We start from the raw sequence: 19,870 nt of genomic DNA, 5'->3' as shown, positions 1-19,870 counted from the left end.
GTTATAATTTGCTGCCATGTAGACTAGGGTTGGCATCATAGTTATCATTATTATTATTTTATTAACCTATTAATATTAATGTGTTTTCTAATCTTGGACTGGTGTGACAAAATTATGCTTAAATTGGATTTTACCGAATTTTTAGTTTTACTGTAATCTGCTGTGAGTCAATTTGCCTTGGCAGTATATCAATAAAATAAAATATAATAACTACCTATGGTTTCTCAACAGCCTCATCACTATAAGCTACAAATTATGGATTTATAAAGCAAAACGTAAATGAGAAATATGCTGAGGCATAAAGGTTACTGTTCTTATTTTGCTCCTGTCTTCATGTGTATCACTAAAGCAACAAGGAAACAGAAACTTTTCTGTGGTCTTTTATTCTACAGAATCCACTGAGGATTTGTATATTAGCAAGAAACTGGGTATTAAAGCTGATTTATCACCATCGCTTCCAAGAACAGAATCAACCATAGTCTTTGGCTTATATGCTACATTTCTGTTTTGTTTGCTTGCATAAAGGAGAGAGTGAAATTGGAACAATTGATGGTCATATTACATCTATACTGTACCACTAATTTCCAGTTTGTTTTCAGGCACAGTTCAAGGTGTTGACGTAAGGTGAGAACTCATTCCTTGCTTAGGACTACAGAATCTAAATGACCATCTCCTCCTGCTAATTCCTACTGAAGGCCAGAATTTTCCTTGGGGGCCTTGTTCTATTTGCCCTCCCATGCAGAGGAATAGCAGGGGACTGACTAGGAACAGCCTTATTAGTTGTAGGTCCCCTAAAACAAGAACTGACTTTTTTGTGCCAAGCAAAGACTTTTCTACTTTCCAGTTCTTTTTAGTGTTCATCTCTATTATGCTGCAGAGGTGTTTTTAATCCTTTTTAACTGCTGTCTAGAGACTCTTTCAATGATTTTAACTGCTTGCTTCATTTATTGTTTTACTTTTATGTTATGCTGCTGCTTCAGTTTAACATTTCTAAACTGAGAAAAATTGTTTCAAAAGGCAGTAAGTTTTCAAACAAAAAAGTAAATGAACTATGAAGTAACCTGCTATTTGTTGTAATTTTGCTTACTTAAGCCATGACGTATGTCACCGGTGCATCATAAGTAAAAAATGTAATCTTTTACATTCCTTATTGAGCTAAAAGCCTTGGTTATTTTCTTTCTTAAAGTGGCTTGCTGAGCAACATTTTTATCAAAAAGGTATCCATCTCTGGTGTAAAACTGCAGGATAAAATATCACAGATGTAGTATGTGTAATATGTCTCAGTGTGGTGCAGAAGAGTTTCAGGATGATTATTAACACTTCTTAGATGCCAATATGAACAATTACAGATGTCAAATAAAGGCTTAAGAATGACTGGAAGGGGCAGAGTAGAACAATAGCTGTTACCAGACTGTCGACTAGCACAAATAGTACTTTTTGAGAATTACTTGCATTGTAAAAACGTTTCCCATATATCCATTCTAGACCTTAAAGACAAGTTCACAAGTTCTGAAATTCCATTTTAGAGATCACTGGTGATCCATGAGATTCATTTAAGAGAACTGTAAAACTACTACGAATATCTGTAATTGCCCCATGCTTGCCCCCTGTGACTGTCAGAACTAAAAAAAAGTTTATTTTAATGGCTCTGCCAAAGCGCCCTCCTCCCAAAAAAAAGATATGGAGAGACTTTTGGGACTACTCCCTTATCTCTGGTAATTTTGCATTTAAGAAACAGATGCCTCTAAATATCTAATCTATTCCAGCCTACAGTTTAATCCAAAATAGAAAAGGCATAGCACCAACTCTCAAATTATTATTAGGCACATACTTGCCTACTAGTCTCAAGTATAACTAGAGTTCAAACTGACAGATTTTTCTTATATTTTCTAATCGTTAACAGTTAAACCACATGACAAGCAAGCCTCCTGAATGCTAGTAGCATGTGTTCATGTTCTACAAGAGTCTGCATCTAAGAAAATAATAAAATATCTACTTTTCTCTAAGCAGTGTTTCTTAAAGTGTGGTCCTGGGACCCCTGGGAGTCCCCCAAGACCCTCTCAGGGGTTTCCAAAATCAAAATTTGCTAGCCTATCTTGAAAAATAACACAATATTAAAATCCCATCAAGCAATCATGAGAAGTGGTAGCGGGTGCATCGATTTTAATTTTTAATATGGTAGGTAAAGGTAAAGGTTTCCCTTGACATTAAGTCCAGTCGTGTCCGACTCTAGGGGGCGGTGCTCATCTCCGTTTCAAAGCCGAAGAGCCGGCGTTTGTCCGTAGACACTTCCGTGGTCATGTGGCCGGCATGACTACATGGAATGCTGTTACCTGCCCGCCGAAGCAGTACCTATTAATCTACTCACATTTGCATGTTTTCGAACTGCTAGGTTGGCAGGAGCTGGGACTAGCAACGGGAGCTCACCCTGTCACGCGGATTCGAACCGCCAACCTTCCGATCGGCAAGCTCAGCGGTTTAACCCGCAGCACCACCGCGTCCCTTTTTAATATGGTAAATATCAATAAATATAACAAAAGCTCTTTTGGGGTCCTCCATAATTTTTAAAAGTGGGAGAGGATCTTAAGAGGAAAAAAATTAAGAACACTTCTCTGAAGTGTCCATTTCTGGTATAAATATAAATATATGGAAAGCTCAAAGTGGGAAGCAAACAGGAACATGCATATTGCTCTGTGCTTATCTCTCTCCAGCTCCTTACATTCAGGTGGGAAGTGCAGTTGTGCCAGTGCTTCCTTGAAAATGAGTATAGCTGTCAGCACAACCCAAAACTTTATTTGGGCCTTGGAATAATGTGTGGACAGCTTTACTTGAATTCAGTTTAAGACCTGCTAGATTGTCTAAATTTATGGAGACTGACAAGAGTTAAATGAAGAACTGCATGAATGCTTCTGTTTTCTTTCTTCTCTGATCTCTGGAGGTGAATATCAAATAGAATTTAAGTTATTAAGGAACACTGGCTTGTTGCTTTATGCTTTACCAGTATTTTATATTTATAGTTTATGTTTATATTTTCACATCTTAGTGTAATGCAACTCCAAGGGTGATGCATCCTCCCTTTCAACTAAGCTCAAGAAATTCATGCTGTACTTACAAGACCTGGAGATCTAAAACAAAAGAACTCCAGCAGAAACTGGAGATCAGCCTTGACTTACTATATTCTCTGAAAATTTGAGAATGATCAATATTTTTTTAACCAGCCCCAAAGCTGAGAAGGATTTGAAAGGAGCCGAGATTTTGAATCAGGTAGCCACATAACATGGGAAAGCATGCAGAGTTCTAAAGCTTATGTTGCAAAGGCATGTTTTAAAAGAATCTTTTCCACTGGTAATAAGCAACTATAATTTATAGTTAATTAATAATACAAGCAAATGTAGCTCTTTATAAGAAGCAACACATTCTCTAACAAGTAGTTGGAGAACTGTCATTTGATTTTAACTTTTTGTTGATCCATCTAACATTGCAACAATGAGACCACCCTGTGTTAATTAGCTGCTCCCACAACAGGTGGAGGTAAATTACTAGGCTAAGCAACTGTAAAAATATCCCCATAAGTGCAAGCTTCTAGCATTTTTGTTCCAACATCTATTTAAATAGCTCAGCAATTTTTAAAAAAAATCTTAATTACAGCATATCATACTACTATGGTATCCAGTGGTTTTTTTTTTTAGATATCCAACAACTAAGCAAAGTGCTCCATAAAAGCATTTTGTTCCTGTAAATTATGTCAATACACAAACTTTCCAACTAATAATGAACTGTTCATAGTGTTTCTAAAGTCATCAGCCATTTCAGCTTATAGTTATACTGGTAATTCTGAGTACAGAAGTTTAAAACAAGAACTTTCAAGAAGTGCTGAGTCTTCCTAGGACAACTCTTCCCCATACAGACAAAAATATTTCTATTTCATTTTTTAAAAAAAAATAAAAACCCAGAGCAATGGTGATCCCTAATTCAGTTGTCCTTTACAAACATTACATGATTTATTTATTTTTGCAAATTTAGAGAGTTGTTTACTGCACTTTATTCTATAAAGAAATTTCTACAAGGAACATCCAAAATAACAATGCTACAAGCCATTAAATGTTTGGGCATGGTGGTATAGTTCCTCATTTTTTATTTACAATACAGCCAATTGGTCATACCAAAAGTCTAACAAAGATAGACAGATACAGACATATTTGGAAATGTGACAAAGATTAAGCAGTTCTAAGGTTTACACTTCTAAAATTCGGAAACCATGTCTTTTACAATCTATTGTTCTTACATTATTGTTTGAATGATAATGATACTATGAACTGATTTTATCATAACATTTTAATGTCATTAATATTTCCATTGATTTTAGTCTCTGGAGATAAGAATGGATTATTTGTTATTTTAAAGAGCCTCATAAAGACTTTTTTGGTGCATTTCTATGCAAATCAACATATATTTCTTGAAGATGTGATAAAATTACATACATTCCACATTAAACAGGCAATTTCACCATATAAAAAAATTAATCTGGCATATAGCTTCTGCCATATTGCTTCCTGTACCAGTGGCCAGCAATATGGTCAATACAGTTGCCCCTTGTTATACACAGCAACTCCGTTCCATTATAAAACCATAGTGCAAAACTGTGAATAACAAGCACTTGTGTCTATGGGAATATAGGTGTTACATTCCAGAGCCCCTGATTATCTTCTTCCTCCCTCAAGTACTTCCTCTTCCTCCCATAACAGTCATCTGTGAAAAATACCTTATTTTCTCTTTCTTTTCCTCACTTGATCATAGCAGATCTTGCTGGGGCAGCCCACTTGTGAGGCTCTGCATAGCTTCTTTGTGGCATCTGGTGATGGCTCATACTGACTTTGTGCTCTGCACAGCACTTTCACAGTTTCAGCAGAGGGACCTCTTGACTCTGTTACTGGGTATTACTGCTGCCTGCAGACTGCTTGTGGTGATCTCTCAATCATGCCTTGGATGCTAGTGCTGCTGTCAACGAATCCAAGCTGGGTCTAGTGATACAATCAAGATATCACTGTGACTGGTCTGTGGGTTGCACTAGCAGACAGCAGTACAATCAAAAGGCCACTCCACTGACATCATGAAAGACAACCATGCAGAACTGAGAGGTCACAAAAACAACATGGCACTAGTCAGATGACCCCTCCATTACCAACTAAAGAAGTCACTCTGATATAGGCCAGTTGCAGCCAAAAAGTCACATGAAGTGTCACAACCAGGCTGACTTAGCAAGAACCTCCATGACCCAGTGAAGGGAAAGAGCAACAAACACAGGGATATTACTCAACCTAACCTTTTAAAAGCATACTTTACATGTGCACAAAAGCCTGCCCACCATTCTTTGCATGCCTGAATAACAAAAAACAAGGTCAAATCTGCAGATATATAAAACCTTATTCATATTTCAAGGTTTGGTCCCTAATTATCAATCACGGATACATAAAACCATGGATAATGAGACCACAGACAACAAGAACTATCTAAACTGAAATTTTTGGTCGCACTTGGCTGATGTTCATTCATTTTCATTAGTACACTTAAGTCGATAGTTCCATGTTGTTTAGACTGCAACACTGAAAAATGATAGTGCAAATGTCTTTCCCTCCAATATTTAAATAGGAACAATTAAGATAATTATCTGATCTAAAGTATTAATACCATATTCCTTTACATATATTTCTAAAGCCAACAGACCGAGAACAGTGTAATGGAGTTGCTTCCAGCATTATTAGTAGACTGTCCTCAACAATAGAGGTGGGAAGACATGCTAAGGCTCTCTATCATGTCAGCGTATGTTCCAATTCATAAAGTTATAATGCACTTTGTTTATTGTTCCTGCCTACACCTACAAGGGTATTACAATTCTCTTGCTGGCCCTAGATAACAAGGGTTGTGTGTATGTGCCTATAATATCTACATACCTTCTCAGAGGGAAGCATAAAACTCAGAGAAGTAACTTTTGTCTTTCAATTTTGCAAGGAGTAAAGTAAGGGTAGCCTGGACTCCTATTCCCAAACCCAGAAATATTTATGGCAGGCTCTCAAGAGGTTTTCCCATTGTTAACATTATATTATGTCAGGATCACATTATTTCTAGTTGCATGAATGTCTGCCCCCAGTTATTGAGTTTATATCCTGACATGCTTTTGTGACTCTTGGTGGTTTACATGATATACAAAAATAAAAAATTAAACAAAAAAACTTAAATCATAAAATTACCAACACATGGCATAACAAAAACAAGTGAACAAAAAAAAACAAAAACCCAAGAAACAAAAATAGAAAAGGCAAAGATAGCATAATAGGTAAGCATCACTGGATCGCTTTCTTGAAATGCTGAACAATCTTTTGAAAGCCACCAAGGAGGGAACCAGCCTGATCTCCATCAGGAGATCATTCCACAGACCCAGTGCTGCCACTGAGAAGCAGCACCTTCTAGCTTCAGCTCCCCTTACCACCTGGAAGTGTGGGACTACAGGGAGTTTTAACATTCTAGTAGGTTGAATTGGTACAGGTTAGAGAAGACAATCCTGCAGGTACCAAGGTGCCAAACCATAAAGTGCTTTATAAGTAAATACTGTAGGAGCCACAGAGTGAGGGGGGATCCAATTCAGGATCAAAATCATGGCACACCAGCCATGAAACAGTTATCTTTTTACTCTCCTGCAACAGTCCTAACAAAATTAGTCCCAATGCAGCTATTAGCAACAGGATGACTTTTTCTTATGAATTGTGAGCCAAATAACATCTTCACAGGGAAATAATCATCTCAATCTTAAAAAGCATCTCCACCCACCAATATTCAGGGTTTTTTTTTAAAAAAATGTTATGCATAGTATAGTCTTTAGACTTCTTGGGAGGAAGAGCAACAAACAAAGATGTTCTGGTTACTTCTAGTAACAATTAGGATCGGTAATGTAGAAAAGTAGAAGCATACACTACTTTTGATGACTTATTTCAACTAGCATTGTGAGTGCTTGTCATCTGATTTTTTTAAAAATGCATAAAGCTGCTTTGAAACAGCAAAAAACCAACCAACCATAGATGGCACTACTAGATTTTGTTTCCTGTGGGTGACAGTACTTTCACACACATTTTTTCTCATGTCAGAAAGGCAAACTCCTATTTTTCACTGAAAATACATACAAGATGCTTTATTTTGATGATTTAGCACAGCGTCCTGCAGCCTGATACCCTTTAGATGTGTAGGACAGTAACACTCAGCATCCATATTGGTCTGGTATTCTGTGAATTGTAATCCAACACACCTGGACATGGTCACCTTGGGAAAGCAGCGGTTGCTGGTATCTTACACATATTTATATTGGGTCCACATATATACTTCTGTTAGTATTATTATTCTACACATTACCAGCAATATCCTTAGTAGTCTTCCATGAAAGTAAAAGAAAAGACTGCTTTTTCAAGTGAGATTACCCAAAGATAAAAGGCAAGAGAAAGGTGATGCTGCCAACTGTTTTCCTTAAGAAATAATCCAATTGCACCCATCACTCTGTCATATATGGTCAAAGCAAAATGGGTTTCAATATTTCCAGTCTAATCATAAGTAAGTTACTCAAAAAAATTCCCATTATGTTCAATGGGGCTTACTTACTGAATGCTAAGAGTTGCCACCACAGGGATAGAGATGCATTATCAAGAAATGATAAATTTTTCAAAGAAAAAAAATTACATTTCAAGAAGCAAGAAGAACTAAGAGAAGTTTATAAACTGATAATGTCAAAAAACACATACAGTAGCTTTTTCCATAGGATTCAATGTTGTATATATAAATAGCCAAAAACTGAAAGGTCAAAGTAGGTAAAAAGAAATACCTAACAAATCTTTCTATGGATAGATTTTTTTTCTCCAAAAATAGTTGTTCAGTTCTTAATATTTAAGTCTGAATGTTCTTATACCCAAGTATAATAAAAGACAGTTTGGTGTAGTGATTAATGCATCAGGTTAGAAACCAGGAGACCGTGAGTTCTAGTCCTGCCTTAGGCACAAAGCCAGCTGAGTGAACTTAGGCTAGTCACTCTCTCAGCCCTAGGAAGGAGGCAAGGGCAAACCACTTCCAAAATCTTGCCATGAATGCTGCAGGGACTTGTCCAGGCAGTCTCTGAGAATCAGACATGACTGAACGGATTAAAAAAAATAACAGAAGAGTAAATGTATTATTAAAAAATATAAAATTTTATTTCATATAGATCAAAGTAATTATATCAAATGATTCATGACAATTAGTGCTTCCCAGATAAAATTCTAACATCAGAATTATAAAGAATCTGTCATGAGTACTGATGGCAAGCAGGAAGGGGCCCCTATCCAGGGGGGAAAATGCATGCGTAGTACTGAGGAGTTAAGCAGCCATTCAAAGAGACACAGATCAGCCCAGCCCTAACTTTTGGGGTTTATCTGTCCAGGTTTTTCCTGCACTTCTTCAGTTTGTTAGGATTCTGTTTAATGTAGCAGTAATAAACACTAGAGACCTACTCCTCGTCTCAGCGTGATTTCTGACTGTTAGGACGGAATCTATGGCAAAAACATTTCAAAATTTGTTTTGATTATACAGAAGAAAAGATTAATATATTTTTAGAAATTGTGGGTGTTTTTAATAGTTTCAAGACAAAAGCCAAATCGTTGTGTGTTTTATTAATAAACACTGTTTGGACTTCTTCAATGATTATCAAATAATGACTACTTAGGCTCCTTATTTCTATATCCAATAGAGATAAAAATTTAAAAAAAACTAATAAGAAATTATTAAAAGGTATTAATGTTTGCAAATCACATTGACTGGTTAAATCACATTGATTAAATACAGCAAATAGGGTGGCTTTCCATTTGTTTAACAATTTATCTTTCTGTTACCCAACAAAGAATTGGAATACAGTGACACATATTGCAGGTGCTATCAGGGGTCTGAGATTGTGCTCTCCTGCTTTGAATCAATGAGAATAAGACTGAGTCCCAGTGTGCTCACATATTCTCCCTGGTTTTTTCCTCAAGCAGAACCAAGGGGAAAAAATGCTAACTTTCGTCAGAAACCAGAATCATGTTTGATTTAAACAGGCTAGCTCTAGAAACCCCACTGACTTGTTTTAGAGTAACTATGGTCATCACCAATGTTTCATTACCTGGGAAAACAAACGCAAAAGCACTGCAAACTTCTTTCAGCTCTGCATGAGGTACATGTCACTTAGCATAATATTAGACACAGATGTAAAGGAACTGTCACTGATTTGTTATGCAAAGTTGCATGTAGTTAGTAGTCCCATCTGTATTACAAAAATGGTATTTTTTTTTGGTAAGAACATACCATATGCTATTCCTTATACTCAGCCCTATATCCTTTAGTTCTGACTTCAAACATACTGCTTTGAAGTCTGAAAAGAATGCTTGACATGCACTCAAATCAGACTGAGTCTGAACAAGTTACAATCTACTCCCTTCCATGAACTATCTTGCATTGTAAGTGACTGAGGGTGGCTATCTTAAAGAAAACTTCATATATGTCAGGACTACTGGGTGGGAATTAGTAAATTTTACAGTAATTTATAATTACTGAAAGCATTTTGTTTGAAAATGCTTTCAGTAATTATAAATTAATGAGAGCATTTTCGAACAAAAGCACTCCAGTGAATATCCAAGTATTCTAAGTATTTAAACAATCTGTGATTTTTTAAAACTTTTTTTAACTAGCCCCTGTAAAAAATAAGTCAAAACTATGGACTTAAGAATTTTCACATAGACCTCAAAATATACAAAGGCAACATTTTATTAATAAATCTGTAGCTTTCATACTTGCTAACTCCTTGAAAAGAAGCAGGTTCAAAATTTAAACTGTTATTTTGCAGGGAGTTTTTTCCAGTTAATTTACTTTGTTGGGACAAAGACTATTTAATATTTATTATAAACCACTTTACATATTTAAAGGGAATTGGTATATGTTTTAAATTAATCAATAATAATCACTGGAGTTGGGCAGCTATAACAAATTTATATAAATAAATAAATAATTGCCAAGTAACACCCCTTCCTATCCAGTAATGTAGATTTCTCAAAAAAGAACATCTTCTCAAAATTACTTGATGTTCATGTTACACATCTGTAGGTACTTCAAGTTACTTCAATTTAAATTTGTGACATAAGGAAAAGAAAACAGGAAGTCAGACGAAAAGGAAAGTATACATGCCAAACAATTGTTAGCTAAACTTTTCACTTGTTCAAGTCATATTAACTATCAGTTTTCAATTCAAAACAACCAGTTTTCAATTAAAGAGATCCATTCCAACTATAACTTGGAGAGAAATGCAAGCATGTTTATTATTTGGTCATGAGGATTAATCTTAAATTAGCCAGAATACACAGGCCAAAACTCAAACTGCTTTGTGTATGAAAAAAAACAAAAAACTAATGGTGCCCTGAATCCTGCTCCAGAGGATCTTCTCATCTTCAGGAGCAACTGTTTAGAAAACATAATCAGATTCACTGGAAAGGGAAGATGAAAGAGTTTGCAGTATTCATGCAAAAAAGCTATTTATTAACCTTTTGATCAAATTCTCTATTACCTCTTTCAAGCTCATGTAGAACACATGCAACTTCATCGATAAATTAAACAATCTATGACCCATTGGCTCATCATTTCAGAGATACTTCCTTACCAGATTTCTCAATGCCTTCAACAATGGCAGAGCTTCTAATGTATTAGAAAAGTTCTTACAAATTCAGGGAGACATTCAGAGATGTATCTGCCTAGAAAGTAACCCATGTTGAACTGTATAGCAAGTCAAACATCAGAAGCTGATCGCAGGAAATGTTTCATGACATTTTATACTACATCATAAAATGTTTCATAAAATTTGCCAAATTTCTATTCCGCAGGAATCATGGGTCCCAGATTTTGGACACACTCTGTAAGTTAGTCCATTTGAGGTACCTTGATTCAAAAAATGTTGACCTACGGTACACCATTTCATCCAGTTTAAGGTACAAAGTATCAAACAGCACAAGAGTTTTAGTAGTATATGGATTCTATCAAGACAAGAAATGCATAGATTCTTATAATAAGCATATTTTTCTTACGACATACATGTATCTCACACCATCCTATGAAGAGTCTTCAGTGAGCCTTACACTTTAAGGTTTAACCACATGGCAGTACCACTGACTCTGGTAACACACAGCGTATTATCATTACAGGAATAATATATTGAGCTATGCAAGTATTTGAGCAATTTCCATCGCACAAATAATGTATGATTATGATCTGCCCCAGTGCATTTGCTGCTCTAGTGAGAATAAAGTATTTAACTTTCTAAAAATAACTTGCAGACTATTTAATATTACTACTGGTGTTAATTTGAATATGAAGGTATAACATTTTATACATGCATAATCTTCCAGCACTATATGGTGTATGTCATTAACCATCAACTTTCAAGAAATCTAATAGCATCATAACTCTATATATGATGTTACAATATGATTTTACTTATAAAAAGAAATACATAGGAAGTTATTTCACTATATGACAGTAATGTATAAGCAGAGAAATTCTCCCTGCCCCAAAGAATTTACAGTCTGAATTTCTAGATTAGTAAAGGGAAATAAAAGGAATCACAAATTAATATGCATGATGGTGTGCTCAAAGTTTTGAAGCGGGTCTGAAGGGGGGGATGGAGAAAGATGTTTTAGGGAGATATTTCAGGCATACCATGAAGCAAAGGAAAACATGTAGAAACTTTTAAAAGGAGGCTTCTAGACAGTTACTATTATTACAGAATACAGCTCCAGATGCTTACAGTTTGCTATCATCTTCTCCAATCTACCCCAATTACAATCTTAGTTCTACAAATATAGAGATACACAATCAGCAAAAAGTATAGGCCCAAAATCATGATAGAGGAAAGAATCAAAACCTGCATTAACTTTAACGGAAAGTAAATACTCTTACTTATTATATCACTAGTTCACAGAACCAATACCCACAACTATCACACTTTTATATACAAAAAAACTTCAAACATCTCTTTGAAACGTTACTGCACTGAATGCAAAGATGAATGCAAAGATCTGCTTCCAAAAAAGACAGAAAGCAAAATGGAGAACACAGAGATGCTTTACACCCCACACCTAACTGATTCACTACTTTGAACAGAGTTTGGTAGGCATTTAGCATCAGCATTTTAGAAATGAACTTGCCAGACTACTGTTTTCAGTAACATAGCTACCACAAGCTTTCTCTGCAACTTACTTTATCCTAGATAAAAAGGCAAACGTAACATGAAATTTAAAAAGGGGGCTATGCAGTCCTTTACTTTTAATTTGTATAGGAAGAGTTCCTTCTTTACAGATTGCTTTGCTGCATTTGCAAAATTAAGGGAACTAACTTTTGGAAATTCTGCTCTGCTTTCTGGGGATTTCTGACTCAGAAAACATTAGCACATGATATAGTTCCCCTATTTCTACAGCAGGGTACCCCAACTTGTCAATTACTGCTAAGCCAGGCACAACTGAGGGATCTACAAACAGCAACTCATCCAAGACTAGGTGTGACAACAGCTGGAAGTGCAAAACAAGGCATCCGTCTCTGACAGATAACTCAAGGTCAGGATTAAAGCTCCTGAACTACACTTTCCTGAAATGCAGACTCCAAAGCTAAGCCAGCTAGCAGAGCAATCTAGGCACTAAGGGTGGTGCCTCTGGTGTTCTTCAGCATTCAGAAAAAAAGGCGGGTGGGGAACGGGGAGTCAAGGTCAGAATGAATTTGGGCAAGGCGAGAAACAGATTTACTGCAAAGAAAAACTTCCTAGAAGAGACTCTCTAAACCTGATATGCTCGACTACGCCTTTCATGATCGATGGGTGTGCTGGCTGGGGGTGATGGGACTTCTGATCTGGAGGGTGCCAAGTCAGCGGCGGTGGCTTGACGAGTTCTTTCGAAGTGCGGTATGTAAGTTAGGCAGCTGTTAAGAGCGAAGTGTGGAGAACAAGAGGGGCGGGGAGAAGAGACCCTCTAGACAGACAGACAGACAGACCTCAGGTAGGAAATCAAAGTCCACGTTTACCTGTTCCCCGCCCCAGCGGGTGAGCCGTGCTGTGCAGGAGAGTCCACAACAAAACGTGCTTAGGAATCCAGCTCATTGTATCTCCCTCCACCCTGAGACGGGCCTGCAGGCGCGGGGTGAGAGAGAGCCTGGTGGGGACGACTCTGAGGGGCGAAGGGAAGCGGGCGGGACTCGGGGCTAGGGTGAGAGGCGGCGAAGCGGCTCTGAACCGAACGCGGGATACCGGGGGAAAAGAGGCCCCAGCAGAGGCAGCCGGAGCAGCTGCGGCTCGAGTACTTCTGGCATGCGTGTGCGAGTGCTCTCTTTCTCTAGCTGCAGGGGAAACAGGAAATCTTAAAAAGTTCACATACAGCTGGGCAGGACTTTCTTAACTCTTACAGTAGTTCCTTCTCTGGCCCACCCTCTTCCTCGCTTCTCTCCCCCCGCTGGGCTTCAACATGAAGCCTCTTCAGCCCGCTCTGCGTGTCAATCACCGGCCTTAGGCCGACCCCTCTCGCCTCAAGCCGTTTCTCCACACGCTGCAAAAAAATGTATCAGCAGCCCTGCCTGGAGGTTAACCCGCGGCTTGGTTCGTAGCGGCGTTTTTCCCAGACAGCACGCCCACGCCTTTCTCCGTCTCAGGCGCGCGCAGATCGCTACACGCCCAGGCACGGAACCCTGTTATTAGTTTCCATATCCGTAATACATTTCTGTATTGCGTCATATGCGATACAAACGGGAGCGGTTCAAGCGTATTTCTGGAGCTCAGTATTTCTTCGGTTCAGAATGGCATCCATCAAGGCGAATGTTGACCCCAGATACTGCTTAGCCTAACGTGTAAGCATAGTTCCACATTATTTTACTTTACTAGCTTCTATACCCAGTATTCGTAAATCGGGTTAAAAGCATAGGTACCCAATAAAATAAAATAAAATAAAGTTTATATATTTGTTTAACTTAATAAAATCAAAACAACGTTGCAAATGTTGACTGAACTTTCTTGTCATAGGTCATTTCTGTCTAATTTGGCTCTCAGCACAGAGCTTGCATTCCTCACTGGCTGAATGGATAAGGAAAGAGACTGGTGAGGGAATAACTCAGTATATGTACTATTTTTATACAGAAGGTCAGATAAATGCATGGAGCTTGGCAGCAGGGATAGGCCAGAAAGCATGCTCCCCACAAATGCATTTGTATTTATGAACATACCTCTTGTAGAAGCCTGATGATAGACTGGTGACACAGCATCTTTCATTCCCATATATGTGCTTTGGAAATGCATCTATGCACTCTAGTAAAGTCTCCTTTCAGTCAAGCTCAATTTCCTGGTATTTTATGGACACAGCCAATTAGTTTTCTTGGCCACCACAATATAGAAGTGGCTTGCAATTGCCTCTTTCAGGGATTCTTTACTTTCCCAGTCGAGGCTATACCCCTATTATTTCCTAGTGTTCTCTCATCCAAATACTAAATAAATATGAACCTGTTGGGATTTTGGTGTTCTCTGAGCTTGCTTCTCTTCCATTTCATTTTTAGGCTAGGTAACATCATTTACTGAAAACATCAAGAACCTAACAATTCAACCCTGAGCTACATATATTCTTTACTTTAGCAAGATCTGACCCTGCTTGGGCTTTTGAGATCAGTCAAGATAGGCTAGTTCTGGCACCTAACTGGTGATATGAACTCTAGTACCAAAATATACAGAAGTACTGACTTTTGCAGGAATAATAATAATAATAATAGCAGCAGCAGCAGCAGGAGGTCAGGCGAGACACTTAACAACAAACCAACAAATGGCAACCAGAACTGAAGTTTTTTAATTGGGATGAAAAATAATATATAAAAAAGACAATGAATTGTTAGTGGGAATTCATTGTGAAGGCTGATTTGTTGATTCAGTTTCAACTTTGAATAACAGGCCAATCAGATACTCAGCCATATATAATTTAGCTACTTGACTGTTTACCCACTGTTGACTAACACTGACTCACTTCCGAATTTTGTTATGCCTCCTTATATCTACTTTAACATACCCCAAAGGCTATAAAATATATTACACAGGGCATGCTTATCACTGATGAGGCAAATATAGATATAAAACAGTAACATTTGTAAATAGATACTGTACTGATAGCCAGTGTGGTTTATGATGCAGGTGTTTGTTTAGGACCAGGGAGGCCCAGGATCAAGTCTATTCTCAACTGTTGAAGCTCACAGGCTGACTTTGTACTTTTAGGTCTTCTTTCATTCACGTACATGCATAAAAAGAACAAGCAAAAAACAGGAGCTGCAAAAGCTGTTTCACATTTTGCTCACTGAAACACATGGTTGCAGCATGCATCTGTGCATAAAAGCTGGCCTAAAGTGGCCCATGAATTCAATGCCTCTGCTTTTTGATGAATGCCAATTGCAGAAGACCCCATGCTACCTGTGTATTTGTGGATGCATGCTGGATTTGAAGACATACATTCCTACATCTGGCTAGCAGAGATGAAGTAAGGTGGATCTGTCATTACCCATCTTTTGCAAATTTACATTGCATTTGCATAAAGATGTGCTAATAACAGCCCTGCAAGGTAGGTCAGGTCATGAAACGGGAGAGCATAATTTCAGGAATGCTCTTTATTCTAGTAAAGTAGAATAACATAATTTTGAAAGCCTATTCAAGTTTCTCTCTGTCTCATTTTATACCCAACTAAAGCAAGGCGGGCTTATTTTGATTCATTCTCATGCTTCCTTCTGTCTTATGTAATGATTGCCTATTCCAATAAAAGGAGTCTCATCAGTAATTACTAGAGAAAACTAATTTATTGAATGAATAGTATGCAAAGTACGAAGAAAGCTGAGAATGAGCAAAAGTGCGCCAATTACAAACTTAAAAAGCCTTGCTCCCGTTGCGAACCCTCCCCTCAGGCTAGCATAGCAACCACCCACCCCAGATGCTAGCAACCGTTAGAATCGGCCTGAGAAAGTAACCTTGAACAGCAGAGATAACCCAAACATACATTCCAGAAGATCACAAGTCAGCACAAAGGAAATTTACCAGCGTGGCCAGGCAGGCACGCAACTGCAGATATGACATGTGAAACGTTACGAGGAACCATAAACATCGGAACGGGAACATGACATACCGCCCCCCCACAAAGAAAAAAAAACTTAATTGTTAAGGCGCAGGTTTATCAGGGTAAGCAGCATGAAACTGAGCAACCAAGTGGGGAGAGCGCACATGTTGTGCAGGGACCCACTCTGGATGAGAGAAATGCTTCCAGCGAATCAGATATTGCAGAGTGGAATGGAAACGTCTAGAGTCTAGTATTTCCTTGACTTCGAAATGTTGTTGACCATCAATCATTATGGGGGGAGGTGCAGGCGGCTCAGGATGCCAATGGGTAGACTCCACGAATGGTTTAAGCAAACTGCAATGAAAAACAGGGTGTAAGCGCTTGAGATTGTGAGGTAAGTCCAACTTAAAGGTAACAGGATTAATCTGAGCAACAATAGGAAATGGACCTATGAACTTGGGCGCCAGTTTTTTGGATGGTTGAGGGGATTTGATGTATTTGGTGGAAAGGTATACTCTATCCCCTATTTGAAAAAGAGGTTGTGGTGCCCTTTTTTCGTTGGCATGTCGTTGATAAGTGGCTTGAGCATCAGCTAAAGCTTGCTGTAGTTTTGGCCAGGAATCTGCCAGTTGTGAGGCCCAATCGGTCGGGGAGGTGGGCGAAGTAGACGGTGGAGGCAATTCAGGAATAGGGACAAAGTCATGGCCAAATACAGTACGAAAGGGCACCGCCCCAGTACTTTGATGCACAGCATTATTGTAAGCAACTTCAGCAAATGGCAGGAGGTCTACCCAGTTGTCTTGTTGATAATTAACAAAAGCACGTAAATATTGCTCCAACGTGGCATTAACCGCCTCAGTATTCCCATCTGTTTGGGGATGAAAAGCCGTGGATAGCGGCTGTTTAGTGCCCAATAGTTTCATAAATTCCCGCCAAAAGCGTGAAGTAAATTGTGTTCCTCTGTCGGTCACCAAGCGGGCGGGGCTACCGTGTAATCTGTACACGTGAACTAGAAAGAGGCGTGCCAGCTGTTGTGCAGATGGTAGAGACGCACAAGGGACGAAATGAGCTTGCTTCGAGAAAAAATCCTTAACAACCCAAATGACAGTCTTTCTCTGGCTAGGAGGTAGATCCACAATAAAATCCATAGAGATTTCCTCCCAGGGGTGGGAGGGATTGGCCACTGGCTGCACAAAGCCCTGGGGTTTCCCCCCTTTTCGTTTTGCAGTAGCACAGACAGGGCAAGACTTGACATAGGCTTTTACATCTCGCCGGAGGGTTGGCCACCAGAACTGTCGACGCACTAGATGAATAGTTTTTGTAAAGCCAAAATGCCCAGCTGTTTTATCGTCATGAGACCTGAATAGCACGGTTTTGCGCAAGGTTACAGGCACATAGAGGCGATCATCTTTCCATGCCAAACCTTGCTTCAAAGTAACCGCGCTCTGATTGTTTTGCAACCAAGTATCCGATTTCAACTCTGCCAGAAACCTTTGTTGCAAATCTGCAGGAACGGATACATGTATCGCGCTAGGACCGGCAGGGGTGTCAGGTTGCTGCGCTCGCGTCTGACTGCGAGTGACTGCTGCTAGTGCCATTTGGGAATCTGTCCAGAGGGTTCCCACCACATCTGGGGCTGTTCCTGAATCCTGGGGTTGGCGCGACAGTGCATCAGCTAAAAAGTTTTTCTTTCCCGGAATGAATCTGAGTTTAAAATCAAAGCGGCTGAAGTACTGAGCCCATCGCACTTGCTTAGGGCTGAGCTTACGAGAGGCAGTAAGGGACTCCAAGTTTTTATGATCAGTCCACACTTCAAAAGGGTGTGCCGCCCCCTCCAATAGATGCCTCCAATTCTCCAAAGCGGCTTTCACCGCAAAAGCCTCCTTCTCCCAAACATGCCAGTGTCTCTCTGTCTCAGAGAATTTACGTGACAGATAAGCACAAGGCTTTAATTGTCCTTGCTCATTGCCTTGCAATAAGAGGGCACCAATAGAAAAGTCTGAGGCATCGACTTGCACCACAAATGGTTTGTCAGGATCAGGGTGTTGCAAGATTGGTTCAGAGGTAAACAGTCGCTTGAGTTGGTCAAACGCCTGTTGACAAGCAGGCGTCCATTTTAGGAGTGCCCCTGGATTCTTTGATTTGCGGGTGTCTCCCACACCCTTTGTTTTGAGTAATTCGGTTAGAGGTAAGGCAATCTCAGCAAATTTTTCCAAAAATGGACGATAAAAATTCGCAAATCCGAGAAACGATTGCAGCTGTTTGCGTGTGCGTGGGGGCTCCCATACTAAAATAGCCTCAATTTTGGCAGGATCCATTTCAATGCCTTTATCTGAAATCCTATACCCCAAATAATCAATTTGTGTTTGATGAAATGCACATTTGGATAGCTTGGCATACAAGTCAGCCTTTCTCAATTTGGTTAACACTTGCCTAACCAATTGCACATGTTCCCTCATGGTTTTTGAATATATTAACACATCATCTAAATAAACCAAAACCCCATTGAACAAGTGGTCGTGCAAGACCTCATTTATCAACTGCATAAAAACCCCAGGTGCCCCAGCCAATCCAAACGGTAACACTTTATACTGAAAAGCCCCAAATGCACAATTAAAAGCTGTTTTCCATTCATCCCCCTCCCGAATGCGAATGCGATAATACGCCTCCCTTAAGTCCAATTTAGAGAAGATTTTCCCCCCCGCCAAGTGGGCTAACATTTCCTTGATGACCGGGAGGGGAGATTTGTTTAATAGGGAGACTGCATTTAACCCACGGAAATCCGTGCATAGTCTTAAAGTTCCGTCTTTCTTTGATCTAAAGAGTACTGGAGCACCCACTGGTGAATTGGCTGGTTCTATGAAGCCCCGCTGTAAGTTTTTGTCTATGAATTCACGAAGAGTAGCCAATTCCTTTGGGGTCATTGCATATACCCTTGGTTTGGGCAACTTGGCATTGGGAAGAATTTCAATGGCACAGTCAGTTTTCCAATGAGGCGGCAGCCGATCTGCCTCCTTCTCCCCAAACACATCGGCAAAGTCCTGGTATTGGTCCGGTAGCCCTTCCAATGGTACAGCGAGGGTATGCAGCATTGACAGTGCTGCCCTCCCCACATTGGTATCCTCCTCATCATCATCCCCAGGAGGGGCTTTATAGAACCCATCTGCAAAAGTAACAGTTCGGTGTACCCAGTTTATACTAGGGTTCTGTTGAACAAACCAAGGCATCCCCAGAATGACCAAGGGACCACCCACCGGTGCAACTACAAAGGGCAACTTTTCCCAGTGGCTACCCAGTTGCAAAGCCACTAACGCTGTAGACTGGGTGACTGGTTTTCCCCCCGATATAGATCCATCCAATTGGGTGAAAATCATGGGACGTTTCAACGGGAAGGTGGGTAACTCCAAAGCAGCTACTACATCAGGATGCATTAAGGAACGTGAGCATCCAGAATCAATCATAGCCCATAGTTCCACAGTTTTTGTAGGGGAACCGAGCTTAAGTCTCACGGTTAACGTTGGGAAATTTCCACTCACCGAGACATGATCGCGCCCCTCTTCTTCCACCTGCTCTTTGGCGCTTTTTAGAGCAGGTGGCTGGAGTTTTCCGCCGGTTGGGAGGCTTCTTTTTCGTCTTGCCCACCATAAAACAAGTCTGCATCCTCCACCAGCTCTGCTACTGTCGCTTTCAGCTTCCTCGGTGCCACTGGTGATTTCCCCCCCGAT

The 19,870-nt window shown here is 39.5% G+C and overlaps 1 protein-coding gene and 1 long non-coding RNA gene across 2 annotated transcripts in view; both read right to left on the bottom strand.

Annotated features, from left to right (window-relative positions):
- The window catches only part of TGFBR2 (transforming growth factor beta receptor 2), a 61,155-nt gene extending 47,926 nt beyond the window's left edge, over positions 1–13,229 (bottom strand). Inside the window, exon 1 of the mRNA XM_063303921.1 lies at positions 13,102–13,229. Coding sequence (XP_063159991.1) covers positions 13,102–13,177 — 76 coding nt within the window. The 5' untranslated portion in view covers positions 13,178–13,229. The remainder of the gene's footprint in view (positions 1–13,101) is intronic.
- Positions 1–19,870, bottom strand: part of LOC134497916 (uncharacterized) — an 854,438-nt gene that overhangs the window by 683,894 nt on the left and 150,674 nt on the right. The gene's annotated exons all lie outside the window — the stretch shown is intronic.

This window comes from Candoia aspera, chromosome 4 (assembly GCF_035149785.1).
Source record: "Candoia aspera isolate rCanAsp1 chromosome 4, rCanAsp1.hap2, whole genome shotgun sequence".
NCBI lineage: Eukaryota > Metazoa > Chordata > Lepidosauria > Squamata > Boidae > Candoia > Candoia aspera.
The sequence above is the reverse complement of the archived record's forward strand: the minus strand, read 5'-3'. Positions and strand labels throughout refer to the sequence as shown.